We start from the raw sequence: 13,383 nt of genomic DNA, 5'->3' as shown, positions 1-13,383 counted from the left end.
TTGTATTGTAACTGTTTTGCTTTGGGGACGTCCATTAGCTCTTTGTGGCAGACTTTATCGAAAGCCTTGTTGTAATCTATGAAACAGACGTACATATCTTGGTTCACATTCAATCATCTCTGGATTAGTACGTTGAATGCAAAGATAGCTTCACGGGTCCAAATTTGGTAAATGCGTTTATGGATGATCTTGAAAAACATATTAAGTGTGTGAGACATCTCGCTTATGTTGCGGTGGTCGGTGCATTCTCTAGCATTTTTCTTTTTTTTAAAGTCACATAAATGTTGAGGTCAACCATTGATTGGGTATGTCACCAGACTGATAAATTTCATTAAAGAGTTTTAGGAGGACATTAATGTACTCATTTTCTATTATTTTAAGAATATCAATAGGCAGTTGATCTGGCCCCGGGCTTTTTCCGTTTTTGGTGTTCTTTAGTGCATACAATATTTCTTCCTTTGTAATTTCTATACTTGTTTCTCTGTCCTCGAAAGATATGTCTTATGAAAGATATGCCTATAAATGATACCCAATGTGGTAGGCAAATTAAATTGCTACAATGGGAACAAATATTTCGAACTAAAATACACAATATGCATTTAGACGTAGTATTTGTTGTTGTTACCATCTAGAGAAACTCACTATATTGTGGTAAGTCGTTTACTATTCGTTATTAATTAATTGCGATAGTAAGAGATCCTTTTTTTTTTTCGTTGAGTATTTATAGAGTTCCTCCCACTGGGGCTTTGCAACAAGTGAATTGGTAACAATTCACTCGTTGCCAATACTATTCACTCACTAGCTCCTGTCGAGGTCCTTTGTAATTTTTTTTGCCGAAGAGGTAAAAATATCGTATTTCAACTTCTTGAAGACCATCTGTATATCTCCATTTCGACGGCCCTATCATCACAGTTCAACAAACAATAGTGAGTGAATATTTTATGATAATGTTTTTTTGTTAGGGACAGTAACTTTTAATTTTGACGTGACAACGTCTTAAATTAGGTTGTGGCTCGGAGTCATTTAAGAAAAAGTGTAACGCCCGCTCACGTCTGTTACAGTGAGTCACCGAACGAGAGAGAGGCCCGCCGGACCGGCGAATGCCTTGCGTCTCTCTCCCACTCAAACATGATCGGTCCGCTGCGCGCGGCACTAGAGAATTAGGCGCGTTGAATCGCTAAAGTTGAAAATCGTTGAAAGTATCGTCAGCTGTGTCTGTAGTGAAAATGTGGAGTGCTTACAGTGTCCTATTTTAGGGGGAACCACCAGTATCAGATATAATTTTAGGAAATTACCTAGGGACCTATATTCTTTTATAATATTGCTATGGATTTATCCATTTAATATTGAGCAATGATTGTAAACATTCTTTATAGTTTAAACTTCAATGAAAATTATTAACTGTGTCTAAAGACATATATGATATGAGGTATTTTACCCAAGAGTATTAAGTATAATGAATATACATAAAAACATAATTTTGTTTTCTTAGGATTTAACATTTTGTCAGCACATTATCTCAAATTCACACTTAAATCAATATGTTTTTACTATTAGGTCTGTTGAATGTTTGTTCTTTACACAAAATTTAGTCTATACTTCATATTTATTAAAGGCGGTAAAATATACATTACAATTCAGTTGTTTATAAACCACTTTCAAAGCATAAAGAACCTTTTAAGCTTTGTTTATATTATTTTGTGTATATTAATTGAGTTAATTGGAGTAGCCCACTTTGATACAAAAATACAGTCAATTTATGGATATTTCAAGGTGACAATCTAAAAAAAGCTGATTTCCTCCCATGCATTTTATTAGAAACACTTGAAATTTAAAAAAAATTTAAAAATCGTAAGATGTAAGACCTTAATCGTGAGATCGTGAGATTTGTCTTTAATTCGTGAGTAGATTCGTCATTTACAACAACTACAACAATAAAGGTAAATAATTGTACACTAATATTTCATTATCGTAAACTATGATTAATTGATTAATTGTTAGATTGACACAAAAGTTGATAAACTGAGTTTATAGCGGCAATTCCTTGTTCCTATTGTGCAATTTAATAATATTCATATCAATAAATATTCTACCGAGAAAAAGACGTTGTCACGTAAAATCTTCGCCCGTAAAACCGACTTTACAGGCAACCGATTTTTTTTTGTTTAGTGTCTATTTTGATTGAAGTATGTTAACAAATTATGTAACAGTATAATTTTGTAGCAATAATTTAAGTAAAACGGAACAATGGCCAGTGATTTTCATTTCACATTGTAGTCAAAGATTCATTTGATTTTTAATTTTTTTGCGACATAATAAAGTTTTGATTAAAGTATTTCCCTATTGTCTATTATTTAAAGTATATAAATGACTCCAATCTGTTTTAAAGTTTAAGATTCTTGATGACAATAATGAGTGTCATTATGTTTTTTATTAATATGTTTTTATTAATAAAAAATTTTGAGCATTAATAAACAATGTTTATTGTTTATTTTTTTTTTATAAATCATGTTTGTTTTTAAAAGTTTGATAAACTTTATTTTTTTGTGATGTATTATTTTATTTTTGATTAGAGACAATATAAATTACTTGAATTTTGTTGTAGAATATAATATAATAATTCTTCTGAAGTATTTTATTGAATATAAAACCTTTTCTTGCAGCTTATAATTAGATATGTCAATTCTTATAGTTTTTTGTCGATAATTTGCTGATGTGTTTTCTGATGTGTGTTTTTCTGATGTTTTCGAGACAAATGTTTGTTTAGTTTATTTAATCTTGAGTTCCTTTATGAGTTTCAGGTTAAAACTTATTGGCGTCTATTTTTGTTTTACAGTTAGATGTATTTACTGTCTTTCTTTGTCAAACTTTGATACTTTGTTATATATTTATAATATATCGTTTATCTATCTATTTTGATCTATAATTTTTTACCATCGGCATCCTTACCCACATCAATAAAGCTCCCTGACTTGAGCAACGTGGTCTTCGTTGAGTATTGTGTGAGAAAAGCTTTTTAGTATCAACTTTTGTTAGGTTTTTCGCTACAAGGTATACGCCAGTATATGTACGTATGAATATTTATTAAGCCATATTTCAAATGCAATTGTCATTGGTATACCTTGCATTTAATACTAAGATCTTTAGTTTTAATTCACTACGACTACGTAAACGTAACAACTACTCCACCCTGTAATACGTATTACGTCAAATGGGACCATTTGATCTAGGTCTGTTTCTGGCAAAGTCGCCAAACTCCCCGGAGCATGTGTTCCCAGAAATTCTTGTATATATCATTGTCATACTGCCAGCCACAAATATTGTACCAACTAGTGCGGACTTGCATTTCTCCGCATATACAACTCACAAATTTATTCATTCTTACTCTTTCTAACCGAGTTTTTCACTTCACATTTCGGCGTTTTATTCGGGTCATTTGCTGCTACAAATGCCACAAAAAGTGATATATAGGAAAATCGTTACTCTGTGTAAAAGAAAAATGAAAATTCTTTTGGGGGTTTTACTTCCGCACGGACACCGACAGAAAACAATGTTTAATTCGATACAATGAATATTTATTACAAGTCATGGATACTGATTCCTTAAAAACTCTAGTTAACTTACACGAGTATAAAAAAATCTATTAAATTGTATTTTAATTATGAATATGGTATAATATCGTAATGGAAACAGAAATTTAAACTAAAGGCTCTTACTTTTTTCGAATATATATGCACAGTTTTACTGCTATATGATATAATACGCAATATCTAAGAAACTGTTAATTATATAATATATTTATAGTACAGAGTTGACCAAAAGTCTGGAAATGCCTAATTATCTCTTAAATGGATGATCTGAATTATAGAAAAACCCAAATACACCTATTTTGCAATAAGAAGATTTGAAATTTGATAACGTTAGATAACGTTAACATCAGTCACTTTTCATCATCAGTCACTTTGATTTTCTATATTTCACCTTTATTGAAATTTCCAGTTCAATCATATATACAATACTTTCGATTTTATGTCATCTTAAAAAGATAAAACAAAAGACTAGAAACCCCTAATCGTCTCAATAAATGTTTTGATTCAAAGTATATACAACTAAATTTGAACATAATAATTAAAAGTTCACTACTTTGCTAAATTAATGTCTACATAATCAAGTGTTCAAAATGTCCTTCGTTTTTAATTTAACAGCATCCTAAACATCCTCTATTAAGACATCTATTACATTTATCCATATTTCTCTAGAAATCAGTACGGATTCATCAATAATTCTTTGCCTTAGCCCTGCAACACTTGCTGGTTTAGTTTTATAAATTTTTCAAGTATTATCAATAAAAATAATCTTTAGAATTAAAATCAGGTAAACGAGGAGGCCATTTAATACTACCTAATCTGCCAATCTATCCTCCCGAAAATGTTTGATCTAAATAACTCCAAACAATTACACCAAAATGAGTTGGAGCTCCGTCTTGCTTAAACCATATCTCCTTAAAATTGACTTCAAACTTGTTTATCAGGCCACGTACAATTTTATTTCTAAGTAGCATTCATAACTATCGCTTGTTAAATCTACCTTATCTTTCTATAAAACACGGCCCAGTTAACGAGTACCCACTATACCCGATCATATATTTAGCTTTTGTGGTCTTTGAGTATGGTTTTCACGTATCCAGTGTGGATTTACTTCACTCCAATACTTAAAATTTTAGCGATTTACATTCCCACACAATATAAATATTGCTTCGTCGGAAAAACATTATCTTGTTAACGAAGTTCTCATCAGTTACAATTTTATTTATTATTACCTCACTAAACTGTAATATAAACTGTCAGCTTTAGTTATTAATAAATATATTTTTATCCATAATGCTCTATGATATCTCGTATGTAACTATACATTCAATAATAACGAATATCCTGTTTAGTGCCCTTTTGGTAGTTGCATTGCTTGTTTTTCTTCCTTATTCTTCTTCTTCTAGTTCCTATCCGTTTCGGATGTTGGAAATCATATTGGCAATCATGACCTTGCTCGCTGCGGCTCGAAACAGCTCCGTTGAGGTTTTCTTAAACCATGTTCTTAAATTCCGCAGCCATGATATTCTCCTTCTACCAGGTCCTCGCTTACCTTTGACTTTACCTTGCAATATAGACTCCAGCAGGGAGTAACGGTGCTGATTTCTCATAACGTGTCCCAGATATTGCAATTTTATGCGTTTGATCGTAAACACAATCTCAGGTTCCTTCTTCATTTTTTCTAGAACTTCCTTGTTGGTGATCCTTGATATTCTCAGCATTCTTCTATAAAGCCACATCTCAAATGCTTCAAGTTTTTTAATAGTGGTGTCTGTAAGCGTCCATGCCTCCGCCCCGTACAACAACACAGAGAAAACATAGCATCTCAAATGTCTCATTTTTGTATCTAGGGATATGTTGTGACTTTTGAAGATGGCGCTCATTTTGTTAAAGACCGTTCTTGCCTTTCCTATGCGGCACTTTATTTCCTGTACATTGCTCCACTGTTCGTTTATAATAGTTCCCAGGTAGCAATACTGTTTTACTCGCTCTATCTGCGTCCCATTAATGTATAGATGAGCCCCATTTATATTCTCCTTGCTGATAATCATTTGTTTCGTTTTGTGGGTATTAATGTTTAGTCCGTACTGTTGACTGTACTCGTTTATTCTGTCCATTAGCCTCTGAAGTCCCTCTAAACTATCTGCTATCACCATGGTGTCGTCGGCATATCTAACATTGTTTACTTTTTCACCATTTAGAAGGATGCCTTCGTCTATTCCGTAGAGAGCCTCGTTAAAAATTTTCTCTGAGTACATATTAAATATCAACGGCGATAGGATACATCCTTGTCTAACTCCACGTAGTATTTTTATGTGATCTGTTTCTTCTCCGTTAATTTTCATGTATGCGGTCTGATTCCAGTATAGTTCTGAAATTATTCTGAGGTCTTTGTCATCCAGGTCTGCTTCTTTTAAAATGTTTATCATCTTTTGATGTTGAACTCTGTCAAATGTCTTTTCATAGTCGATCAAGCACGCGTATACGTCGCAGTTAACGTCCCTGCATCTTTGAATCAGTACCTGTACTCCGAAAAGTGCCTCTCTGGTACCCACTGCGTTAATGAAGCCGAACTGTCTGTCCGATATTTGTTCCTCGCACTTCTTATAAATTCTTTCATGGATGACTCTAAGAAACAGTTTCAACATGTGGCTCATTAGGCTGATTGTTCGATATTCTTCGCACTTTTTAGCCCCCTGTTTTTTAGGTATCGCTATGAATTCTGATTCTAGCCATTTATCAGGGATGATTCCTGTATTGTATATTTTATTAAAGACAGCCGTGATCCAATTTATTCCTTCTTCCTCCAAGAGTTTTAAAAATTTAGCTTCGATATTATCAGGCCCTACAGCTTTCCTGCTTTTCATCCGTTTTATTTCTTCTTCTACCTCTAATTTAAGTATGTCCGGGCCCGTCATCCTCTCTGAAAATGGATGCCTATAATCCGTTCTTTGATCTTGAAAAAGTGTCTCCAAATATATTCTCCATTTGTCTTTCATCTCTTGGGTGTCAATGATTAATTTTCCATTGGTGTCTATGAGTTTCATTTGTGTTCGCTTTTTAAAAGTACCCGTTATTTCTTCTACCTTTTTGTGTACATTAAAATTGTCATGCTTGGCTTGTAGTCTTTCTATTTCTTTACATTTCTCTACAGCTTCTTTTTCTTTAGCTTCTCTTATTTTTCTTCTGATGTAAGCCTACATTTTTTTATATTCATCTTTATTTCCTTTAATTAACCTTCTGCGTTCCATTAAGTGAAGGATTTCTGGAGTCATCCAAGATTTCTTCTTTGTTTCTTTGTTTGGTTTTAGCAGATCTTGTTTAGTTTTCTTAATTATTTCTTCAAATTGATTGATTTCTCGTTGGATGTTATTTTCTTCTTTTAGTTGTTTAACTTGGTTGTTAATATATTCCCTCACTTGCTTTTTAACTTCCGGATGTTGCAGGGCTGTCATGTCGTAGTTAGGTCTAGACTTTTTCTTTATTGTCTTCAGTCTCACATCCATGACTCCCACTAAAGGTATGTGGTCAGATTCAATGTCCGCTCCTGGATATGTTTCTCTTCCTTATTATATTCGTTATATCCTCCCCTTTTATTTGCTATGTCACGTGTTAGGATTCGAGCAATTGTTTATTTTATTCTCAGCCAGAGGCCTTTTTTAAGCCAATAAATCAAAATTTGTCTATTTTTATCCATAGTGCTCTATGATATCTTGTATGTAGCTATATGTTCATTATCCTCTGTAGTTTCCATTTGGTAGTCGCTTTATTGGTTTTTTTCTATCGTAGTCTTTGTATCGATATACTAAGGCATAAGCGACGCATTCGCCTTGAGCGGAGGTTAAAATTATCACAGTGGTGCAAAAAAATAAAATCTTGAGTCTTGTTATGTGTGGATCATATGATCACGCTAGTCGCTAATGGGTTAATTTGGAGATTTTTAAAATTTTTGTTTAAATTTTCTAATACAACAGTATAAATAATATACAAAACTAACTTCAAAAGGAACTCCGAAAGAATATTCAGAGACTACTTACTGTTTATAGCCTGATACGCAATTGTTCTACAAAGGTCTCTGTATAAGATAATAGGCATTATCCTTTATACCGTTATTTCAGACGTAATAATTCTTAATCAATGAAAATTTACTAATTAATCGGAAAATGGGCGTTAATTTTCAGGACAGAGTTTACTTTTGTCTTCATTACCCTTCGGATAACTTTAATCACTTTTGTGTTACCAGCGGCGTGTCAAATGTTCGGGAGATCTGTAGAAGAATAGACATTTCTTTATTTATTTTTATTTAACTTGCCTTAGTTATAACCTTGTTAATATTCTTCTTCTGTGAATGGTGATTTAATACAAAATTTTGACGACTATTATGTATGTCGTATGTTTTTAAAACTCTTCTCTTAGATTCTCTTCTTTCTAGGACTCTTTTTTACTTCATATCTATTGTTATTTCGCATCGTGGCATATTTATTTGAGTTTGGGCTTTGGAACTGTTTGAAAGACTTTCATTTATTTTCATAGTTAGCTTAATATATCTTCATTAGAAGTAGAGTCCTTTCAGAGAATCCTAAGTATGCTTTTACATGGCATATTTAAATGCCTTTTTTGCATCTGTAAGGATTCATGTTTCAGCATTGTAGCTTAAAAACTAAAACAAGGTGTGTAGGTTATGTACAAAAAAAAGTATAAGAAATTATCAAAATACGACACTGGATATTGATTAAATATTCATCATCATTAATCCGTATTATTGGATAACTTATTGTCATTGGAAAAATCACCTAACGATAACAGAGGTAAAACTACGCCTTCTTCTTCTTTAAGTGTCATCTCCGCGGCGGAGGTCGGCAATCATCATAGCTATTCGGACTTTTGAGACGGCTGCTCTGAAAAGTTCATTTGATGTAAGCGGGGTATTTTTTAATATATTCCATCTTATTTTGACCTAATAAACTGTTTTTGAAAAAAGTTTTGTGTTTATTTTAGAAACCCCACATGTCCACCGCCATTTTATTCTTTTTCCTTCACAAGATCACAAGATTTTTTTTTGTTTTGACTAAAAACTTTTTAGCAAGTACCCATACTTTATCTTACGATAACAGAGGTAAAACTACGCCTTCTTCTTCTTTAAGTGTCATCTCCGCGGCGGAGGTCGGCAATCATCATAGCTATTCGGACTTTTGAGACGGCTGCTCTGAAAAGTTCATTTGATGTACATCCGTACCACTCTCTCAGGTTGCACAGCCATGACATTCTACGCCTCCCTATGCTTCTCTTTCCTTGGATCTTTCCCTGCATAATCAGTTGGAGCAAGGTGTATCGCTCTCCACGTGTAATATGTCCGAGATATTCGGAATGTCAAAACTACGCCAGGGAATGCCAAAATTTGAGGTGTAGTCATTCAAGAGGATGAACTATTCGTTTATTTCCGGTAAAAAATTCACATGATGGTAGTCGTGAATTTCACTACCTTGGTGAAAAATTGGACATGCATGAACTATTTCTTACAAAAAATCCCAAATCATCTGTGAAGTACAGCTTTTACCGCAAGATATTCAAGGAGCGTTTGTGCATTATGGTAGTATTGTGGTAGACACCTGCTGCATCTGTGAGGAACCTTCCAACAAAATTTAGTCCAAGGCTCTAAATGAGGTTGCTAAACGTGTAGCTGTGGCGGAGAAAATTATTCAACAAAGAATAGCCAAAAAATTGTATAGCAAGATGAAATCGATTCAGAAGTTATGCCAAACAGATGCCACGGTGGGAGTAATTTGCATGGACTACAAGCAATATCTTGCCCTCCCTCTAATTAAAGTTCAAGACACATTGTATCTGCATTAACTAACTGTAAATGTTTTTAATATCGACGACATAATTGGGAAAACCATGTTTTATGCATATTACGAAGATATGGGCAAAAAAGGACAAAATGAGGTTTTTTCCTTTATTAAGGATTTTATAAACAGAGAAATACGACCAAACATTAAACATTTTTATATTTTTTCTGATGGATGTGGTAGTCAGAATAAGAACCGTTCAGTTCTTAGAATTTGCTTAGCCCTTACATATCTCGGACTATTTCAAAGTGTGAACCAGTATTTCCCCTAAGGGGACATTTCTAAATGCCATGTGACAGGAAATAGTGAAGAAAAAACTTTGATGACCGGCTTTTCAGTTTAAGCACAAAAAAAAAATTTCGTAATGGATGAAGAAGAGGATGAATGATGGCCCGTTTACTAAAAAAAATTTTTGTCAACAGCATCGCACGAAGGAGGTGTTAAAAATAAAGATCCAGTTTCTTTTCTGATTTTTAAGTTTATGCACTTTAGCTACAGCAAAGAGGACAAAGGTATTGCGACTGCTCGCGGCTTTATCGATGGCCTAATAAAGCATGAATTTAAGTTAGGGATATCTACTGTTGTCACATTCTTTTCCGAAATAGTTGCATACTCTAATGCAAAAGTCCCAATAAGTGCAAACAAGATGTTGAGTATCAAAAAGTTTGAGAGGTTTATCGTAGGAAAAGATGAAAACATTGAAAATTTTTATCGGCAAATATTTGAATGGTCAACTGTTGGTGGCGACGAGAACGATATTAATGAAGATTGAGCGGGGTATTTTTTAATATATTCCATCTTATATTGACCTCATAAATGACCCTCATAAATGTCTACCGCCATTTTATTCTTTTTCCTTCACAAGATCACAAGATTTTTTTTTGTTTTGACTAAAAACTTTTTAGCAAGTACCCATACTTTATCTTCGAGTAGCTGCTTTTTATGGATTGTTAAATTGTTTTTAAATAAAACAGTTTTTTCCACTTTTCTTAAAATGTTCATTTTAAGAAAAGTAGAGAATAAACTACAAATAACCAACTAAACTGTTTTATTATAGTCACGAATCAAAAAATCTATATTCTACGTCACTGAAAGCTATCCCCAATAAAACACTTTTAAGACGATGAATACTGAGGGGAGCTAGATATAAAACACAACCAAAGGGGAAGATGTAGTTAACTTGATAATGGCTTAAACGACAACACTCCAAACGATTCTTTCAGTGATAAAAAAATGTTTTGGCAATTTCATCCAGAAGTTTATTTATGCAAACTGTTATAGGACGACTAAGTTGAATAAGGAAAAGGGCCCACACGTTGGTTGTATTAAAACGATCCGAGGGTTGACTTTAAAGATTTTCTGTATTAAAAAATGATAAAACTTTTCATTGGTGATATTTTTCCATCGCGTATTTTGATTATGTATTATCTTTAGATATTTGTTATAATGTCATAAAACCTTATAAAAACTGTCCATGTTTTTAAAATTATTCAAAAATGGTTTATTATACAGGGTGTTGCATTTAAAAAACAAAACTTTGATTAATTCCGTTGTTTTAAATTATAGACACCTTTGAATACAAGAGTTCTGTTAAACATTTTTTTATACACTTTCCAGCATAACATTTCGCCACTAAAAATTTTTGATTAAGTTTGACAATTATAACTTTTTTTTTTGTATTCCGATTTTCAAATTTTTTGCATCAGTTTGTAGGCAAATATATTGACATCCTTTGTTATTATTCCGGTAATAAACAATTTTTGCTTAGATGGCATTATACAGAAGAGAATGGAAGCGTTGTATTTTCGAATAACTTTAAAAAATTCTATGGAAAAATTGAAGGGTTGATTTTGTTTCATAGTTCTTCCGTATTATCTCGGAGATCTCCCTAAGATTTTGTTTTTAGAATTATCCGAATATCTCTTTTCTTGTAAGATTTGGGGTGGTACCCACCCCAAAAGAACATGTTGACACAGGGTAGATTATGATCTTTGAGCTATTTTCTACCTACTGTCAAAATTTTAAGTAAATCAATGCATATGAAAAGAATTCAGAGATTTTCTACTATTTTTACCCTCATATCCCTATAAGGATATTTAATTACTGTGCGAAACTTATTCTATGTTAATTAGTCCTTTGTATTTTTATATACATAAAATATATGAATTTATGGTTTACTCGTATTTATTTTATTTTACAATACTCACCAGAGACGAAAATGCTACTCAACCTTTAAAAATCGTACGAACAAGCTGAATTTTGCCTACAATATTAATTTTGGGACTTCAAAAAAGATGCAAAAACATTTACCACTTTTACCTCCGGGCTTCTCCCTAAAACCCCTTTCGTAGGGAGGTAAAAATGAAAAAAAAAAAAAACGATTTACCAAGAATCTGTACGCCGTGGAAAAAAATATTTTAATTAAAAAGTATTTCATTTTTTTATGAGATAATTTTAAACAAAATTGTTTATTAGCACTTTTTGTGTAGAATGAACCGTTCTCTTATAAACAACTCTTGAAGGGACCATCGGTTTTGAATGTCAGTTACGCGCGCGAAATCAATGTTCAATAAAATTTGTATCAGATCGACGGTAAAAATTCGATATCTTTTGATTTGAGTGACCTATCGACAAAAATCAAAATGCGTTTTAAAGAAGAAGAGTGCACTTTTTGTTTACAATTTTTGTATTTTGCCGCAAATATACTTAGATTTTAAAAGGTGTTAAATAAATAAACGTGGCGCAATTTTTAACACTTTTTATGATTCTCATGAGATCAATACAATCTATTCCTTTCATTGACTGACCACTATGAAGTTTGGATTACTAGAGCGTAACCTTCAAAACTTATAGCATAAAATTTTAGTTTTGAGTTTTGGCAGCAAATGTGAGGTATTTAACATATCGTCGCCTTAATTGGAAAAGCGCGTATATCCAATTTTGGATCAAAATTATATTTTTATTTCTATGGATGGAAAATCTCGTCTTTCACCTAGAACAGCTGTCATAATAAATGTTTCTGCCTCGCGCTGCCTTCTATTGAGAAAAAAAGAACCACGTATATCAGTGAGTTCTCCATGAGAACGTAAGAGAACCACGCGTATACGTTGTACTTGTACTCATTATTTCAAGTGAAGTTTTTATTACTGTTTTAATCTTCCACTATTTTTTTTTTAAGACAAACAATAAAAGACAGGTAAGTTCAATGGTTTATATACCTTTTAATTATATTTAATGACAAAACACCTATGTTTGTAAGTGGTTATGTTTACGAAAACCTATTAAAAAGGTTATGTTTACTATAGTTATTTAGAAAACATCGTACATCAGATGTACGAGGTTTTCTGTCTATACTGTGGCACAGCGAATGCATGACATTTAACACGTTTTGTACTGATTTACCTTTACTGATTTCTTTTCTTAATTATTAGACCTACTATTTTAGTTTTTGATTTAAAATAATAAATTCGAACAAAGACTGATAATTGCATAGACCTTAATTTACCATTTTTATTACATTTGGCTATTACATTATGTTAACTGAGGCATATTATTTTATACAGACATGAGTTGTCGGAGCAAACTTCTTGTGGATTTGGCCCTCAAGAACAAGCAAAAAAGTTTGGAAATTAAAGACTGTCGTCAACCATCACCCCTACTTGTGACAATCCCTTCTTTGGAAATGGTACCACACAGTACACCAGGAGTTATTTCTCACGGTGAGTTCATAGTATATTATAACGTCATTATATAAATACTTCCATGACTAATGTTGATCAGGATATAACAGTAACAATCTTCCCTTATTTTTAGACTACCGTTCACATAATTATCCAAATACTTCGCAGAGAATGAAAGAGTACGAACTGGTTCCTTGTAGTGAAGAAAACGGATTCCATTTAAAACCGGTTTCAAAACCTACAGAAGATGTTTTTAGTCACAGTTAG

At 32.7% G+C, this 13,383-nt stretch overlaps 1 protein-coding gene across 1 annotated transcript in view; it reads left to right on the top strand.

Moving 5' to 3' along the window:
* The window catches only part of LOC140438580 (uncharacterized), a 239,032-nt gene extending 225,649 nt beyond the window's left edge, over positions 1-13,383 (top strand). Inside the window, exons 6-7 of the mRNA XM_072528243.1 lie at positions 13,000-13,155; positions 13,250-13,383. Coding sequence (XP_072384344.1) covers positions 13,000-13,155; positions 13,250-13,383 — 290 coding nt within the window. The remainder of the gene's footprint in view (positions 1-12,999; positions 13,156-13,249) is intronic.

The sequence above is a fragment of the Diabrotica undecimpunctata genome, chromosome 4 (genome assembly GCF_040954645.1).
Source record: "Diabrotica undecimpunctata isolate CICGRU chromosome 4, icDiaUnde3, whole genome shotgun sequence".
NCBI lineage: Eukaryota > Metazoa > Arthropoda > Insecta > Coleoptera > Chrysomelidae > Diabrotica > Diabrotica undecimpunctata.
The sequence above is the reverse complement of the archived record's forward strand: the minus strand, read 5'-3'. Positions and strand labels throughout refer to the sequence as shown.